The sequence below is a fragment of the Centroberyx affinis genome, unplaced genomic scaffold, assembly GCF_046629955.1.
Source record: "Centroberyx affinis isolate AG114_WGS23_722 - 3 ecotype Tasmania unplaced genomic scaffold, CSIRO-AGI_Caff_v1 ptg000238l_1, whole genome shotgun sequence".
NCBI lineage: Eukaryota > Metazoa > Chordata > Actinopteri > Beryciformes > Berycidae > Centroberyx > Centroberyx affinis.
Window position 1 is genome coordinate 221,719 of NW_027278923.1, and position 19,747 is coordinate 241,465.

General features: G+C 44.0%; 1 protein-coding gene across 1 annotated transcript; it reads right to left on the minus strand.

Annotated features, from left to right (window-relative positions):
- Nucleotides 1–14,289: 14,289 nt before the first annotated feature.
- Nucleotides 14,290–19,465, minus strand: LOC139664510 (uncharacterized). Its single transcript, XM_071543364.1, has 5 exons — nt 19,441–19,465; nt 17,604–18,299; nt 16,709–17,416; nt 15,833–16,510; nt 14,290–15,071 (listed from the first exon to the last, which is right to left on the minus strand). The coding sequence occupies exons 1-5, from the start codon at nt 19,463–19,465 to the stop codon at nt 14,290–14,292; spliced, it is 2,889 nt and encodes a 962-aa protein (XP_071399465.1).
- Nucleotides 19,466–19,747: the final 282 nt, after the last annotated feature.

Consider the following 19,747-nt stretch of genomic DNA (forward strand, 5'->3'; position numbering starts at 1 on the left):
GCAGTAAGAGTATACCACCTATCCTGTCACCCCCCCACCCCCACCCCCACCCCACCCCTCTCTCTCTCTCTCTCTCTCTCTCTCTCTCTCTCTCTCTCTCTCTCTCTCTCTCTCTCTCTCTCTCTCTCTCTCTCTCTCTCTCTCTCTCTCTCTCTCTCTCTCTCTCAGTCCGTTCCAATGGGTGCTTTAATCTCACGTGGGGGGGTTTCGCATAATTGCCAAAGCATAAGGTGACAAAAATGAATTAGGAACAACGTCAATCACATGAAAGCAGATGGGCGATCCAGTTAGCTACTCTTCTTCATCCATACAGTTGTCCATTTCCCCTCATTCAACAAAATTACACTCTGACACTCTCTCTCTCTCTCTCTCACTCTCTGTCTTTATATATTTCCATCTCTCCCTCTCAAATTCAAATGTGCATCATTTGGCATGACTATGGAATCAACTATAAGAAAAATATTTTACACTAAAATAAATATGATCTCTCTCTCTCTCTCTCTCTCTCTCTCTCTCTCTCTCTCTCTCTCTCTCTCTCTCTCTCTCTCTCTCTCTCTCAAATTCAAATGACCTTTATTGGCATGGCACTGGAATGCTATGTTCCCAAAGCAATATGGAATCGATAAAGAATCGATTGAGGCACAATTATAGACTATAGGTTAATATACCGTAACGCAATCTCTCTCTCTCTCTCTCTCTCTCTCTCTCTCTCTCTCTCTCTCTCTCTCTCTCTCTCTCTCCTTATGAAAAAGCTGATGAACCTGTTGTCCCATCTGAATAAAACATCTCCCTTTCTTTTTTTCTTCTTCTTCTTCTTCTTTTTTTTTTTCTTTTTTTTAAACTTTGTAAGCTTATGCGTTATGTAATACATATTCTTTTGCTACTTGGCTAATTACCTAACGACATCCATGTCCAAACATGGTTTTATCAGTCAGCATGTAGGAGTTTGGCGGCGGCACTCTGATGTTCAGTCCTCCTGCACATTATCATCACTCACCACACGAGGGCGTCTCGGCTGAGCTCAGGACAGCTGTTCACTCACATACTTGATAATTCATACTGAGGCTTAACTATGAAGGATGAGGCTATTCTTCCCCAAAGAGAAGTCTGGTCATGTGAACTTGCTGAATTAATGTGAATAGGCTGAATTAATATTGACCCCAACAAAAATCATTATAATATACATATTTCATACAATATTCTTATAAGGATTTATAGTGGTGCGCAATAGTGAGTTTATAGAGACTTTATCATACTTCAAGTGCCTTTTTTTTCAAAAAATGTTTCTATTCCTATAGGGACTTATAATAATAATTGTATAATATCCTTCAAAAATGTATAATAGGATTACTATGGTTGTTTTTCATAAGGACTCTGCCACGTTGTACTATATTTTGCAATTCCATCTGAGAAATGGCTTGAGGCTCTTTTCATGGAAACCTACTGTGCGGGACATGCTGGAGTCAAATCTATCCATTAAAGCATGGCATCCCAGATATTTATTTTTGTTGCTGTTATTGTTTTTGTCAAGATGATGCTAAATTTTGTGAGACCACTCAAAAGCCACTAATGCACGTCTAAGTATTGTAATTGCGTTTGATGCTCATTGAAGTATTTAGCCTTTACACTTGAAAACCAGTGTTGATGGATATTGATCCAAGACAATCTGGCAATGAAGCAGCTGTAGTCACCAGAATTGGACTGCTCCACCCCACCACCCACCCACCCACCCACCCCCACCTCCATCCTCCATCTCCCTTCACCCTGACCCTGCCACTTTCACCTTCTCCACACCTGTACCACCATCAGCTCAGCGGAGGTGGAGGCCGAAGCCCCTCAGCAGCAGCAGCAGCAGCCACAGGGTGATTCAGTTACACTGTTGAGATCCGAATGCTCTCGAATATTGATCTCGGGCCACATCAATTTTCCCACTTCCTACATCCTCCTTTGAGATCGCCCCTACAACGCCCCTGATTAACCCCCATTCTGATGACCTGGCATCCCTCTGAAGCAACACTGCTCCATCAATACACGCTTCTTAGATATTCAATTAAGATGGTTAGTCCTTTGCATCTTAACATTTACCATTCATTATCACTACCATCTCAATTAAGCCGCCATATTACCATGGGTGTGCAGGTAATCAAAGGTATCAGGGGTCATCATAAAGGTGTGCTGTTTCATTTTCATACTGTTTCATATGATGTAGCCCCATCTGCAAAAATAGAATTGTAATTGATTTAACCTTTACTTAGCCAGGAAGTCCCACTGATATTAAAAACCTCTTTTTGCCAATATCGACAGCAGCACAGATAAAAACAAATGGTTTCAGACAGACTACAATTAAAACAAATACAGGAACAGAACAGACTACAATAAAAGCATAGGATACAAAATACAGCATAAACTAACAAAACATTTAAAAACAATAATCTGTTACACAGTTGAGAAAGTTGTTAATTAAAAACAGTGACATTCCAATGAATTATAGCCTCCAATTCTTTCATTTTGGATTTCAAAGCATTTAGCGAGATTAACTCGTTAAGTTTTCAGTCAATGAGGAACATTCTCCAGGCTGAAGGCGCAGAATACATAAACATCCTTTTTCCAGTCTCTGTATGTACAGAAAGCATAAAAACATCTTGAGAGCGCACAGAGTATTGACCAGTACTTTTCTGCAAAATATAAATACAGAGATAGGATGGGAGCATGCCAAGAATTGCCTCAGAAATTAAGCTGCACCAGTGTACAAGCCTACAGGTGGCAAGAGCAGGCAAACCTATCCGACTGTATAACTCACAGTGGTGAGTTCAGTTTATACTACATCACTGAGTCATTTGATGGGTTACTGATTGTAATGATTGTCAATAATTGCATTGCATGAACAGGACAGTGTATCTAGGTGTTGAAATTTAAGACAAACTCAGGAAAGTATTTGAAAGTCAATTAAGTATTGTGTTTTTTTAACTGACACTATCTGAAATGACAGGTTAATTTGTACAGATTAAAATAGATGCTAAGAATGATTTAACACTATTCAGGCCTGGTGTTGATATATGTGTATGATTTTGACAACAGTGTAACAGAGATGTACTACAACTCATGGATGAAATGTATCCATCCAACAGGCCAGAAATAGAAAATGTCCTCTGAGTGTGAGCTCTATAAGTAGTGTTATGGATATATGGATATATGCTGACGAGGCTTTGGGTAGGATACATGTATTATTCTCTGTACATATCACATTTACAGCCATATGATTGGTCAGCGAAAAGAAATGTCACGTCAGTCTGCAAGGTCACTAATAAAATACAATCTTGATGAAGACGACTTGCCCCCCGGCTGAAGTCTTTATGGTGTAAATGTGTGGAGAAAGTGCAGCAACACATGAAACCACCGGGGATCCAACTGTTTGGATTGGCTTTTTTGTGCGGACATGAGGAGAAAACCTGCCTGGATATGGGCCGATGTTCTCTAGTGCTCGTTTTAGTTGTTACTCGGCTGTATGTGATGATCAGCAAGTGGTCGTATTGTAGCTGATACATCTAAATACATATGACCACCATGCTAATAATAAGCCCTGACCATTGAAATTCCTCATGAAAAATTATTTGAGACACTGTCAGACTGTCAAGTTTTGAGTCTTGAGAAAAAAAATTTTTGTCTCACACTTGTCTCGGTCTCATGCCAATTCTGACTCAGACTTGTCTTGGGGCCACTGTTGAATGTGGACTCGACTTTTTCACGCCTATACAAAAAATATTATTGATGTTTGGTTTTCTCCCAGCACTACAAACAATTTAAGGCATTTCACCTGTAGAAACCTGTGTATGTAATGGGCCTCAAACATCTATGCATTGATTAGTCAAAATCCTATGCATTGATTAGTTGGATTTTGAAGTGTTGAACTGCAGAGCTCCTACAGATAGATCTACATCTCTGTTCATCCTTAAGAAACTCTTTAATCATAATTATGTATACATTTGGAAAGAAATAGAACTGTTTATTGCCTATTTTGGTCTTAATTGGTCTTGAATAGGACTCAGTTTGCTACAGTTTTGAACTTGACTGGACCTGACCTTGGAATTGGCTCAGATTCGACGAAGGTGGTCTTGACTGCAGACCTGTCAATGATACTGAGGAAGTTTTACTCCAAACTAAAATATTGTTTTTGAACTCTCAGGAAACCAACGTGGCGGAATGATTTTTGGACAAATACAGAGTGGAAGTCATCCACAAAATCAATCATGTCTTGGCTGTTGCTCACATCCTGATTGCAAAACTAAGGCGAATAATAGTCAGGTTAACCTGCTGTGGTAAAAAACATTTGGCTTGAGATCTGACAGAAATTGAGTATTGGAGTATTGGAACTGGAGGAATGTACAGGATTTCTTCCACTTAATACATCGCTTGTGGATATAAAACACAGATGTTGTAACTCTTTAGACACAGCTAAGTCTGGTGAAGACAAGAGGCGTCTCCTGCAGTAGTTTAAGGACAGTGCGTTCCCAGTATGAAGTTACAACAGCACAGTGATTTCTTATCTCTGTGCTGTTGGGTTGACAGATGGAGGCTGATCTCAGAGTTGGATGTCCACTGTACGAAGTTACGGCCCAGCATGCATTGAGGGAATGGGTGGGGGGGTGAGGGGGGATAGGGGATCAGAGCATTGAGTTGAGAGAGTGGACACCATATGTTCCTAACAGACTGCCAAGTAGGGAACAGAGCATCACCTGTGACTGGTTACACAGCGCAACATCTAAAAACAAGAAATATAGTTCCCGTACAGTCTAGGGGAGGAGCTGCGTTCACCCTTCACAAATCGTTTGCAAGTATAAACCACAGAAAGTACATGTTGAAAGGTGGAGCCGAGCCAAAGCTGGAGGGGAACATACACTTTTCACTAGAAAGCCATTTTCATGCTGTCATATTCATGGTTTGTTTTTAATTCTTCTTGGTTTACCTTAACTCTGACAGATTGCTTAAGTCGTGAATGTTCAGCTCAGATGTCAGAGGTTCAAAGAGGGGAATAAAAACGGATTTCTAAGCAGATGATCCCATCAGAGCCATTTAACTGCCCTTGTTACAGCATTATTATCGGAACCAGAAAGCTTTCCTTACAAAAAAGCCCCCACATATCTTCAGATAAAATGGATTTGACTGTAAATGCCAACTGAGCATGCTAAACTTTTTCAGTTACACATTCCTGGTTAAATCCAAGACAGGATCAAGTTATAATCAATGGTTTTAAATATTTGGCCAGTAATATGATGGTGGGGATTCGTCTGTCTTGTGGCTTCTCTAGAAAGAACAATGTTCCCTGGTGATATAATTATAATGATGAAGCTTTGCAGGAATATTCGGACTGTATTAGATGTTCCAAGGAAGCTTGACAGAGTTTTTTTTTTTTTTTTACCACCCCTTTTACTCCTAACACTCTGCTAAGTGAATGAGTTATGTATAAATGAACTCCCCTGCTAATTAGACGAGTGATTAATGACTTCCACTGTGTTGTGAGCCTCTGAACAGGATGTCAAACTCACAGATCACTCCTAATCTCTCCCTCTGTTATTTTCATACGGAAAATAGAAAGGGAGTGTGTCCTTGTGTCTGTGTGTGTGAAAGACACTGTCCCCCATGGGTAGTGCGCTGGCATGAGTCATGTTTACTACGCCTTTTTTACACTGTCAGATTCCTCAGACTGCAGGAGCAATTTATTGAAAAGACGGCTCTGCAGGAAATCAAAGCAGAGAGACAAAATCCAAGACTTTTCATTATACCGCTTCCCTCTCATCTGTTGTGCGGGGATCTTCAAAGCGTAATATTTCCAGTGATACTTGCACATCTGTGAGGAGGTGAGATAGCAGAAGACCCATAAGTGACCTGGACCCTATAGCTCAGACTGTACACCATAAGGCTCAGGTGGGACAAGGGCACTTAGGGGTTCAACTATGGATCCATCTCCTTCCATTCATTTGATCACTTGTTCATTTGTACATCCGCTGTTTGGATTTTGACAAAAATTGAATGTGAGTGATGCATCACTACTTGCCTGATTTCCAGTCCCCATGAATTGCAGTCTTTAGCACTTTTTGAATTTGTATGGCGATTCATAACAGTCTGGACGTAAGCCTATCCACCGGCGGTTAATTCAGACAGATACTGTCTGACATACTTGATTGGATGGTTGATGTAGTCGGGACAAACCTACTTATGATGAGCGTTACAGAGAGACAACAACTACCAAAATGGCAAAGGAATTGGACCCTAACCCTAACCCTAGATTTAGCTGGATTTCGTCAGTCCTTAATCGCATCGATGAATTAAAACAAGAACAATCAGCATGTTTAAAACCTCGGACATGAACGCCACCATGATTGTAGTTCACTCTGAGAAGTTTCCAAATTACGTCCATCTGCTTTGCTGCTGTGATTGGTCAAAGATTTTGATAACAAGCACCAACCAATCGGTTGCGTCCAGACCGCTATGAATCCCCATGCAAAAAAAAGTGCTAAAGCCTTTGATTCACAGGGGCTGGACACCAGGTAATCTCACTACTGCGTGCCAGCATTTTCAAAAGTACACTGATGAGTCCAAGAGGTTTGCTACATTGTTGGTTTTACTGTTTTTTTGTTCATTCATTCAGTTACTAGCTTGTTCTTTCATTTGTTCATCTGTTTCACATGTAATTTCTCTGACATCGCTGATCGTATTTTGACAAAACTTGGGGAAATTATGCATCTTGCCACCATGTTCCAGCATTTTCAAAGTGACACTGATTGGTCCAAGAGGGGCGCTATAATTACAGGTGTTAACAAGAGGATATATTTGTTACGGATTGGCCCAGACGGGGGCTGCATCATTCATGAGGGATGACTTGTTTACTGTTGCCTCGTGTTCTTATGACCTTATATATGTAAGTGCCAGAGTATCACATCTTGTCAGAAAGCTCAGATTTCCTGACAGGCTCCGTGGGTCTGCAGGAGTTACGGGCCCCAGAGGTTGGTGCTCTGTATTCTCCGTCTGTCCCAGATGGCACGGGACGTGTCAGGGGCGCAGTAAAGCATCTGGGTCAAGCCGCTGTGTCATACCTCCAGAGAGGGTTCAACGTGTCTACAGTGATCCAACACACACACCCACTAAACACCTCCTCCCTCATATCTCACGAAAACCAGCACCATCCAGACAGACACAAACCGGGGTCAGACGTTGGTATCGGCAAGCAGGTGCGGTGTCACGTTCCTGGGGCGTCGTAAAAACGCCCTCGCTGCTCTTCCTGTGTCTGTCTCCACATGGCTGGCGGTCGGACCATGTCCCCCTCCAGATTCAACCTCCCCCCCCCCGGCCCCCCTGCTGTCACTGTGGGAAGGCAGCCGCACGAAAGCAAACAGGGCTGCGGCCCGGTGCACCCGGTTGTAAAACATTTCCCCCTTTGGAACAGATGACCCTCGTGTAGCTGGGAACCACCGGTCAAAAGATGCAGGGGATCGTGTGGGAAGAACCTGTGTTTACACAGGTGATCCTGAAAGAACTGTAAATCATGTCTTCTTTGTCGAAAAATGGCCATCTTAACAAGTCATTTAGTCTCATATTGAGTCTTACAATCCTAGTACAAGTGAAATCCTCTGCAGATAAGGTGAGATAATTCCACTGTTTCCAATGCAGGTGCAGGAATTTCTCTAGAAACAAGTGTCATTGTTTGAAACAAGGCAGAACAAGGCAGATCACTCCACTTATCAAGAAAATAACATTTGATTAAAGGAAATTGTTGAAGCAAGTTGATTTACATTAGAAAAAAGTGAAATTATCTCATCCCATTGGCAGATGCTTAACTTGTCTTGAGAAAAATACGATTTTAAGACTCAGTACTAGAATAAATGTCTTGTTAAGATGTATATTTTTTGCAGTGTGGAGGACTATATGGACAGTGCTCCTCTGTTTGCTGCAGTCTGACTGAATGTCATTGGAGAATATGCCAGTACCTACTTTAGCACTAGGAATTCCCAGCACTTCATCTACTATGTTGTAAAAGTCCTCCACCAATAATTCAGTTCAGTGTCTAAAATGTTTTCAGGACGTTAAAACATGCTGAGTTAGAGTTAGAGGAAGACCCACTTATGAGTTATAGGACTACAAAGAGAAAGGGTCTGGCTACTATATAGACTGACTGCATAGGCAAATATGTTTTAAATGGTTTTGAAAGTGGCCTTTGCAGCCGAGTAACAGCTTCCTTATCCCTTACCCATTACTCTCCCTTGAGTGAAGCGAGGCAATGCCACTGATCAGACAATTTATGATGCACCTTAATAGAGAGAAGTAGCTCTTATCTGTAAACTGCTTTCCTCTGCCCTCTTGGTTGCCTTGGTTGACTTAACCGCTCTAATCAGCCAAATGGATGAGCTGCTCTGCTCAAGGTGATAGTGATGGTGATGGAATATTGATGGTGTTGGGTGGTTGGAAATCTTGACGTCGATCGAGACCGGGGGCTCCGAGAAAGTGTGACAGGCACCTCAGCTGATAAATGCATTGTGTATTGTTGGCATCAATCAGAAAGGCCATTGTTATGATGCACAAATTGTCATTCAAATATATTCAAATAGGAGAACTGCAATTATCTTCTGGGTGTTTATGCAAATAGAGGCAATGGAAAGTCTGCATAATACCACTGCAGGCAGAGTCATTTACTTTGCATTTGCCTTGTAACTGTTTTTGTCTCTGGCAGACAGGCAGAACTTCCTGTGGATGTGATCAAAGGAGTTTAATGTCAGTGATGCGGCACACGGGAATCGGGCCAGGAGACCATCGTTTTAAGCTCCCCTGCTCTGTATGAGTGTCCTGGGAACATCACTATAACCACAGAGACTAAAAGGCCGCCACTGTTTGACTTCTTAAGCACCTGGAAGAAGAAGAGAGAGGGACGTGAGAGCCAAGAGGGAAATCGAAACAGAGGAACAGGGTAGGAAGGCAAATGAAAAGAGGAATATAGAGCAAAGCAGAGGCAAAAGGAAAAGTAGTAAAAAAAAAGTGAGCTGTTGACTAAGAGCATCCCAAGGATGAGCATTGACAGCAGGGCACAGAAAAGGAGTAATACGATTAGCTGGTTGGATGGTATTGAATAGCGATCACAGATAACCTGATCCTCTCCTCTCCCTTCCTCTGAGCATCCTTCCCTTCCAGAATGTGATCTTCCCAAGCTCTGGACTTCCACAAACAGCTCAATACTATTAAATAATATTGAGCGATGAAAGCTTTAATTCAATAGCTTAATCACTTTGTGTGTCTGTGTATGCGGGTGTCCACGTGTGCATTTGCCCGCATCTTGTTCATTGGTTTTTATTACTTCACGCAACAACAGGCATGGTTAATAGGTGTAGCTTGTGTATCTGTATGTGTGTGTGTGTGTGTGTGTTTGGTGTGTAGCTGTTTGCACGTGGCAGTCCCATCGCGCTGCTCGTCTCATTGGCAGTGATCAAGAGCCGTAACCTTGTGTGGGCCGGTCATGTTCAGTCAACCAGCATACATGGCTGGCTGCTAATGTCCTGGAAATCCTCAACAAGCAGACAGAAAATAAACTTTCTTGGTGTGTGTGTGTGTGTGTGTATATGCATGCGTGTGTGTTTGCATGTGTGCACGTATGTGGTCATCTATTAGATCCAAAGTGCTCTAAACATGAAATCTTTATTCCTTCTCCTGGTTTTTCTCTCCTTTTTTCTTATTTCCATGATCTCCCTTTCCAGCAACCGCCATCGCAAATCTCCCCATACACACGTGCATCCCAGCAGCCACTTTACATGCCTTTATGTTGTTTGTCATTCCAGCCGCAGAGCTGAGGCTTCTCCGCTGAATCATACATTCTCCTCCCCTGGAAAAGACCTGTGGGCTGCTGGTTGCTGCAGAATCATTTAGCTGCATGTGATTAAAGTGTTTTATCCAAATATAATGCTGAGCGTGAAAGCGAACACAGCCTGCCACACACACATCTCAAATGTAGCCACTACTAAACAATGATGTTTTAATAAACTGTATGAGCACGTTGATGTGTAAAAGCAAACAAGCGCATGCATATCGTCGCTGTCTGGTGAAAACCTTGCATCTCCAATTTGGGCAATTTTCATGTTTTCACAACTGAAGGATTTTATGTTCCTCTGCGGGTTGAGACAATTCTTTGACCTCTTTGGCTCATGAAAACATTTCAAAACCAAATGGAAACAAGGTTTTCAACCATCCGCAACGATGTGTTTAACCTCTAAACACGCTGAAAGTTTAAAAAATCTTTAAATAAAAATGACCAGATACATGTGCGGAACCCAAAACCTGTTTCCAGCGCGTGAATGCTGATTGCATGATTGCTGTTCCAAAGCAATTCTGTACACAAATAGCAATTATATTGTAAGAACACATGTTCAGAAGTTATTCTCCACATTAAATATCATATTTAAGTGCTACTGACATATTGGTTTGATAAAATGCCGTCCAAGCGTTATTATGGCACAGCCTGGTTGGAAGTTGTTGGCAGCCAAATGTCTGAAGGTGAAATGGACTTCAGGGTCAAGCCACAAACCCGGCCTCCATTGATTTGAATGGCACTCTCCTCTCATCCCCTCTCTGTAACAGCGGCTGACACTTGCAAAGCAGATGGCATCTAAATTTTTAACATACAGGCGGCTGCTTTTCCTCTATTGTGGGCTCCAGCCACAGGGTTAATGATTTAACGAGTGAAACGGCCTGAGAAACAGACACATATTCGACATGGAACTGGGGTTCGCCTCAGCGGTGCACAGTTATTTCCCTTAATTGTTTCCTGAACTTTGCCCTTGAGGTTTTCCCCGACCCGCCATATCCTGGTGAGGGGGGCGCAATGACAGTCGTGGTTTTGGGAAGATGGAAGAGGGGGTCTCTCTCTCTGTGTGTGTGTGTGTGTGTGTGAGAAGGGGTCTAACAGCAGCCCCTGGTCCAGGCCAGGTGGCAGCAAAGCCAAACACACCTGATTTATCTCTGACACACACACTCCTTTACCCCCTTACACACTGAAGCCCAGACTTATTTAGACTATTCCTATGGGCCATTCCAGTGAAATTGTTCCCACAGAAAAAAGTGGGATAGTGTAACAGGGACGTGAAGAGGCCACAAGCTTCTGCATTAATGTCCTTTGTGCACTTGATTGATAGTAGTTGGAATTTCTAGTTGGCATAAATATGAAATTGTTACAGTCACTGGGGCCTAACCACGAGGAATATCTAATTTCTTCAGTAAAATCCCTTGAATACCCTCCATGCCCGAATTCCCAGTGGCATCCCCAAAGCCTCTCGCTGTTGTTTATCATAGCATTGACCTAAATTAAGTTTCAGTTTCCCCGTGATTAAGACGGAGCCTCCCAGCGGTTGTATTACACAAGCGTGGCCAATAGCCAGCGGCAGCAGAGCAAACCTGACGTGTACTGACATGACATCATCTGATATAGCTGTTTCACTCTGCATCGCACTCTAATTGTAGGCTAACAATGTAAGCACTTGTTGTGAAATCAGCATCACTCAACAGTCACGTTGAGAGGCCTTCTTTATCGGGGCGGAGAGGGTCGAGAAGTTCAGGAGAGCATCTTAATGGAGCGTGAAGGGAAGTGGAGGATGGATGATTCCTCTGCACCAGGTCTAAATCATCCTTCTCTTCCTCCCTCTCCTTCTTCCCACCCTTCACCCCCTTTCTCTCTCTCTCTCTATCTCTCTCTCGCTTTCTCTCTCCACCTGGAAAAATAGCAGGCGGTGAAACGTGATCCAGGGTGGCGGGGGGGTTGGTGGGGGTGGTGTGGGGGTCGTCCCGGTCGCTGCGCTGTCCCGCTAATGGAGATGGATGCTGGCTCAGAATTGTCTCTCAAACGGCCGCCATGACAGAGAGAGAGAGAGAGAGAGAAAGAGAGATCCATTTCTTTCTCTTCAGTTCCTCCCGAGCTGCAGATCCCCTTTAATGAGAGGGGAGGGCTGAGCGCTCACGACTCGATCTGAGAGAGAGGGGTGGGGGGGGGGGCGGGGGAGAACTGCAGAGAGAAAGAAAGAAAGAGGATGGGGATGGGATGATGGGATGAGAGAGAAAGAGGCGCAGGTGAGATAGAGAGAGAGAATGGGCAGGGAGAAACAAGAGGCAGGAGAATAGAGTGGAGGAATGACATGTTGACAAGAGAGGAAGATAGATGATAAGACAGGAGGGAGAGGGGCGAGAGGATTGAAGGAGTAATGATATTCAAAGAGGGATAATGCAAAGAGAGAAAGCCCGAGATAAAGACTGACAGAGATAAATAGACCATGATTGCCGACAAATCACCCTTTTTGCTATTGTGCTTCCGCTAAGTCCGTTCTTCAAATGTCTTCGTCCTTCTCTTGTATCCCCACAGTTGCAATTTTTCTTGTCTTTTATCACATTTATCACTCGATTACGGGAGCTTTCAGGGTGCACACCAGGAACAGCTCTCAGAGTGCCTCAACACTATGGACGATATGCAGCAGGAAAAGAAAAACTTTGTAATAACCTGCACCGAAAAGACTATAGGCAAGATTATAATGTAAAAATACACCTGTCTTATCAGCCTAAAGCACAAAGTGGGGCAGCAACAGAGAGCAGCGTCCCATCCCTCCCTAACTGAGACGCCATTGATTCACCCTGTTTACCCAAATGAGATTTCTGGTGGCAGGTTTGGAGGTTTAGGAAGTGACGGATCGAAACTTAAGAGCAAAATCAAAAACTGCCTCCAGAGTGAGCGCTGGACTCACTGTTAGATCTTTTGCCTCTCTCATTCCTGCGATATTCTTTGGTATAAAGCGATCACAGACCTTCCAGGTTGGTAAACATGAGCGTGCTGTGTGCAGTTTACTGATGTCACCTTACAGGATTTCTGGGTATTGAAGTTCAGATTATTTCAAACAGTTACCTGTCACTGCCATTTGGAGCCAAGTTGCCGAGTGCAGCTTTAAAAGAGAGAAGGAAAACACAATTTTATTGCTTGTGAGGAAGGAATAAACACATCAGACTTGGGTAGAGATGTAATATCTATACAAAAAAAAAAGTAGAACAGACCATTGATGATTTCAGTTTTGGATAAGAAACTTTATGAAGATATAACAACTATCCCCCATAAAAAACTGTTACCTGCTTTTAACCTTTCTACCTTTCTATCTTCCCCATCTTAGTGGACCTCAAATCGACCTTGACTGCAGAGGATTTTCAACTGTGTTTACACTGCCAGAACCCTATTAGCTTCTGTATTCTACAGTAGTGTGTGTGTGTGTGTGTGTGTGTGTGTGTGTGTGTGTGTTTGTGTGACTCATCGCAGAAGGCCCTTGACAAATTCTGAAAAAGGCTTTGAATCGAAGCCACACAGATTGTCTATTTTCTCTACGAAGAAAAATGGTAGCCTGTACCAGCTTCCTGTTTTCAGCCACTGTTTTCGGATTCTTGGAGATGAGGGAGTCTGGCTGTAACTAGGCATAGACACACATGTGGACATTCTTACACACACACACACACACGCACACACATGAACACACACACAATATCTACCACATTTCACCAAACCTCATGATGATTGTACAAGAAGCTGTACAGAATCATTTGGTTGGAAAGGCGAGCGACTTATCAGAAAAACAAATACACACACTCCTCTCTCTCTCTCCTCCGTTGTCAGTTTTATCCCTTCCTCTATCTGTCTACTGTCCTCTCTCTGCTGTAAAGCCTCATCTGATGGAAACCTGAGGTTGTCTGCAGCACCTGAAGACACTCTCTCCTGTCCCTGCACTAAACAGATGTAGGCTTATGTAATAGAAATTGCTCTTTCATCTGCACTTGGGTCCTGTGTCTTCTCCGTTCGATCATAACAAAACAGACATTCCCTGCTGCTGAGTCTCTGTTTTGAAGAAGTGTTACATCGGACGTAAGACTATTCCATTATTCTTCAAAGTCAGTTTCCATTCTTCTGTGTGTCATACTGTGACTGTCCGTGAAATCCACTTTAAGTCATTGCAAGATTTAAAAAGGAAAAAAAAAAGAAAACGACTCTGATGGATCAGTGGAACAAGCGTTATATGCATAATGCCTTCTTATCCAAGAGTTCCCCCTTGTGGAGAAATACTGGAACAAAAATCTAGACCTCTCTTGGTCAAAGAATGAATGTTTGACTCATTCATGACTTAAAAGTAGTGGAAAATGCATATTTGTTTTATGTTTGAGCTGGAAAACATCAATGTGAAAATAAGGATTTACTCCATGTAATTTGCTCCATCTTTGATTCTCGATTCTCTTGTATCAGCAGGTATTATTGGGGTCCTGTTCCTCATTGTTTTTGTCTCGGAGGTCCTGTATGGCCTTCCAGCTGTGCTCCAGACTCTGCCTCAGCTCTGCTAGATCCCCCTGGATCTCCTCCAGGAGGTCTAGCTTGGAGAGCTTCCTGTCAATGGATGATAGCACTTCCTGTCCAGGCTCAGCCTCCTGCTCTGGGACGTCGCCGGCGGGACAGTCGGGTTCAGTCGTCTGAAACGAACCCATGGCTCGCTCCCACACCATCTCAAAGTAGGAGTCGATGAAGGCCTCCAGTTCCTCCAAGTTGCTGTCCCCCCATTGGTCGATCAGCGCCTGCAGGCCTCCCGACTCGGTGAGCCTCCTAAGAGTCCTCTCTCTCAGCGCGGGACGGCAGAGGGAACGCGCATCGGAGACATCCTCATGTTCCTCCACCAGCATCCTGTGTTGTGTTTGAGGTAAAACAAAGACCACCGCTTGATGTGTGGGAGAGAACGGACGCAGTTGGCTTTTACCATTTAGTGTCCCGTGGCTGTGAGGTTGACCGGTAGGGAACCAGTCTGGGAGATTTACCACTAAGGTCTGTCTGCCTCCCACAGCCCGCCTCGGCCCCTCAGGACCAGAGAGCAGAGAGGCTATGCTGGACATGAAGCCGTCTCTGTCCAGGATGCTGAGGCCTGATGCTGTCCTCCCTCCTGTTGTGCCTGGCAGTGCCACCATCTGACCACAGGCACCCGGGCCTTCTGGGTAGTCTAGTGGTGGAAGATTAGCCGAACTGGCTGCCTCACTCACTGTAGAGGAAATAATAACGTTGGTGTGATTGCATGTCGGCAACAATGATTACAAGTTCAACTCACAATGAAATTAAAAATGACTTTTTCACCTTGTTAGCTAATTTTCCATGTCATCATATTTACCTATTTAACAATATATACCAAAAGAATTACAATAAATATTTTTATATTTATATATTCAAAACATCGTTCATTTTCCTTCCTGGAAAATGGTGCATTTTTAGTGGTAACGTCATGGTGTAAATGGTGTACCATAAAAATTCCAACCAATAATATCACAGATTTTTATCACCTCTCTGCCCTTCCCATCATATAAAACTGCTTTTCTCTCCCAAACAGATACTGCTGTCCCATCGGTTTACACCTGTTGGTCACTTTCTTTTTTTGTGACCAATTCTTTATTGTGATATTTTTACAGGGCGATTAAACATTGTCACATACATTGTCATTTAATTTAGTATGCAACATCAATTTGCCCTCTTCCCTCTCCCCTCAACCCATCATCCATAAACAACATAAATACAGAAAATATATATACATACATACATAAATACATACATTCTGATGGCTACAATCTGACTTGACAATCTAGTACCAGTAACCACTTTTGAATGATCCCTCCCCACATTATGCCCCGTCCCAACATCCTGTTTCAAGGGGTAAGATGCTCTAAAAGTGCCATTGCTTTACAACTTTCAGTCCAAAGTGTTTTGTCTGATGTGGAATAAACTTCTCATTCGTACGTTAGCCATACTTACAGTCATGGTACTGCTGATCTCTGGGTCTTCTGAGCATCTTTAAATCCTCTTTACGCTGTGTCGCTCCATCCAGCCGCAGCTCACGTGCCAAAGTAATCCTCTTCCCCATCTGATCCCCTTTCTGGAGAATAGCCAGCCTTTCTTCCACCAGCATCTCCTCTATCTGCTCCAGTAGCTCATTAACCTGGGCTCCATCCCCCCGGTTTTTATTGTCCAGAACGCTGTATCTGTTCCCACACCGCTCAACAAGCCTCTGCAGCGGGCCTCCCTCACTCTCAATGCGTTGCTCTATGCTCGTGTCGCCCAGCCAATCCCCGTAGCTAAACAGGACCAAAGCTCTGCCCCACGCTTCGTCTCCTAACATCTCCAGCTGTTTCTCCGTGGCTTCCCTGTGAGCCTGGGTGAATGAGGAGCTCACATTGACGACCAGGAGGGCGGCGGTAAGCCTGCAGGCTGAAGGAGTCATCAGGAGGTCAGAGGTCACTGACAGGCAGCCCGGCGTGTCCAACACTGCCACCGTCTTACCGCCGACTTTGCCTCGTTTTTCTATACAAGAACTGGTTGGGCTTTCTGTATCAAACCGCTCTCTGCCCAGGATGCTGTTTCCACATGAGCTCTTGCCTGTGTTTCTGCCGCCCACCAGAACGATCCTCAGCTCTGGGAGAGGGTTGAGCTTCTCTGTTAGAAACAAATGTTCCACAAATCTGTTAGTAAGACAATGAGCAAGTCCTTCTGGTCCTTCTATGACAAAAAACTAAACAGACATCAACTGAACATCTTGTGACCTAGCAGAATTAAATATTCTTTATTAGTACATGTGTAAAACAAGATCACACTGACATTGTTTGTCACTTTTAAATGTGTTCTCTGACTCACCCAACTGAGACCTCGCCATCTGTCTTTGTTTCTCCTTCATCATCAGTCTCTGCTCCGCTCTGCCCTTCTCTGTCCTCATCCTCTCCTCCAGCTGTTGGCTTTCACTCCCCTCAGTTTCATAATGCCAGCCACTATTTCCAGCCACCGTTTCCTCTATCTTCCCCATCAGTTCTCTGACCTGAAATCCGTCCCCTTTAGTTTTATTGTTGAGAACGTGATACCTGTTGCCGCACTTTTCGACGAGCCATCGCAGAGGCTCTCCCTCGCTCTCAATGTATTGCTCAATAGGTGTCTCTCCCAGCCAGTCGCCAAAAGTAAACAGGAGGATGACGTGAGTCCAGATTTGCGGACCGATCAGCTCCAGGTGCTCCTGCGCCGCTCTCCTGTAGGTTTCTGTGAACGCTCTGTCCACACGAATGACCAGCAGCACGGCATGGGGCCCCGGGGGACAGAGAGACGGACTGAGCGCTATCTCCCTCCGGTCAAACACGGGACTCTCTTTGCTGAAGTAGTTCATCCACCAGCCGGGTGTGTCCACCGCAGTAACCCGTCTTCCAAACACAGATCCTGACCCAATCAGGCACTGGGCTGTTCTCCTGAGTCCCAGGCTTCTCTCTCTGCCCAAGATCTTGTTCACTGCTGAACTCTTCCCTGAGCCTTTAGCTCCAGCCAGCACAATCCTGATATCATAGAGGAGGCGCAACTTCTCTGTGAAGTACAGAAACTCAAACTTCATCAACAGGAAATCAAAGAAAAAGACTTCACAGTACTGGACACACTGTTTGATTGACAGGTGTTTGATTGTTTGATTGACAACAAAAATAACAGGATTTCACAGATTTCCACTTCAATGGCCAAACTAAGCAACACATTTCACAGATCATAATGAACTTACCTTGCAGGAGTGATCTCTGTCTTTTCATCTTCATAAACCTCTGCTGAGCTCTTCCCTCCGCCGTTCTCTTCTTCTCTGCAATCGCCTCTAAAACGCTTTCCTGCATTTCAAAAGGCCTGTTTCCATTTTCTGTGACGAGTGCCTGTATCTTCTCCAGCAGCTCCGTGACCTGAGTACCTGCAGCATCACTCCTCAGGGTAACACTGTGACACCTGTGGTCGCACTTCTCGCTGAGCCACCGGAGGGCCTCCCCGCCTCTCTTCACATGCTCTTCCACACTCGTGCCTTCGGGCCGGCCGGCGGAGGTGAAGACGACAACGCAGTGGCCCCACGCCCTCTCACCCAGCAGGGCCAGGTGCTCCTCCACAGCCCTCCGACGCTTTCCTGAGAAGAACGAGCTCGCCTTGACTACAATCAGGAAAACGTGCGGGCCCGGTTGGCACAGAGAGACGCTGCCCACGATCTCCCTCTTCACCAGCTCGCATGTGTCCTGGGCGCTGAAGTCACACCACCAGCCGGGCGCGTCCACCACCGTGAGCCGCCGCCCGGCCGCCACGCCCACCCTCCGGGAGCAGGTGGTCCGCTCCCTGGTGACGAACTCCTCTCTGCCCAGGATAACGTTCCCCACGCAGCTCTTTCCAGAGTTTCTGCCACCGAGAAGGACGATTTTTAAGTGAGATCTCCAGCAACCGTCCCCTATCAGAGGAAAACAGAAATAGGAAGAGAGGAAAAGAGAGAGATGGGTTACTCTTGGATGTTAAAGCTTGTGTTATGTTGCCTAGAGCAGTGGTTCTCAATCTTTTTCATATCAAGGACCCCTAATTTAGTCCACATTAGGGCCACGGACCCCCATTTGATGCGATTTTGTCCCTCGGACCCAAATCTGAGAATATTTTATTGTTAGATATGATTTTGTCCAGAACTCCATGACTATCTGTATTGTAGGGAGAGAGATAACAGTGAAACTATGATCAAAATAGTCAGTCTCCTACATTCTATAATTGTTGTTGTAAATGAAATAATGTTTAACGCTTCATCAATTTGCTGGGGACCCCCTGGGATGCCCTCAAGGACCCCTGGTGGTCCCTGGACCCCACATTGAGAACCACTGGCCTAGAGAATCTCATTTCCATTTCTAATGGGTTGCTATATTCCCATGCATATTTGAATAAGGATGATATGAGATGCACACACACCTTGATCAAACAACAACCAAGCTGTACAAGACATTAGTCACATATATGATATTATGATAGCACACATTGGAATCAAGAAGTTAAGCTGTAATATAATGATGAGTTTCTGATGTGATGGCATTTCTACAAATTGATGCTCCAGGTTGTTATGGTGCCACTGTGTTATACCAGACTACAATGACAAATGATACACAGGCTTGAAAATGACAGATAAGTACATTGAGCTGGTATTGTTTTGACTGCATAGTGTAATTTGAACAAATTATGACAACAGCCTTCAGTCGCAGAGTTTACAAAGTGCTTTAACAATCACATGAGAGCAAACATCATCCTTCTAAAATAAATTAAATTCAGTAAAACAACAAGGCGTGACAAGGAGAAAAGATAAGAACAGAGGATAAAAACAATGATAGTGAAAAACATAATAGGATAAAAAATAACATAAAAGCAAGTCTACTGAATTAAACGCTAAGAAGAGGCTTTACAGATGACACGAATTCTGCCTGGCGTAACGTTGAAAAAATTCATAATTAGGATGAATTCATAGCCTCATAACAGATGTTAAAGCTGCCAAACTCAGCACTGATATCACATAACACAAGTATTGCTGCTGATATAAGATGTGAGAAAAGACCACTTACATGTTGACAGTTCACTGGCAGCCATCTCATATTCCGTATCTTATAAAAGTATAGATTAACCAATTATAGTTTGTTCACATGCCAAGTCCGTCCTCAGCTACTGCTTCCAGGTTCCTCGTGACATGAAGGTTGCTTGAAGCTTTGTGAAGCTTGCTCATAAAGGAGTGGTGGATAATGTGAATGTTTTATTTGTTTATGAGTCTGAAGGTTGTCTGTAATGAGTAATCAGAGACACACATGAAGTGGACATACACTCTGACAGCAAAGAGCCACACCTCTCAGCAGCAGGTCCACAGTCTATTCTTAA

What these genes read in the sequence shown, in the direction of transcription:
- LOC139664510 (XM_071543364.1), bottom strand. Translation starts at nt 19,465, where the DNA reads ATGGCTGCCAGTGAACTGTCAACAT. An exon ending in GATGGCGAGGTCTCAGTTGG is followed by an intron (nt 16,511 to 16,708) that starts GTGAGTCAGAGA and finishes TGTTTCTAACAG; the next exon opens with AGAAGCTCAACCCTCTCCCA. An exon ending in AGATCAGCAGTACCATGACT is followed by an intron (nt 15,072 to 15,832) that starts GTAAGTATGGCT and finishes TTTCCTCTACAG; the next exon opens with TGAGTGAGGCAGCCAGTTCG.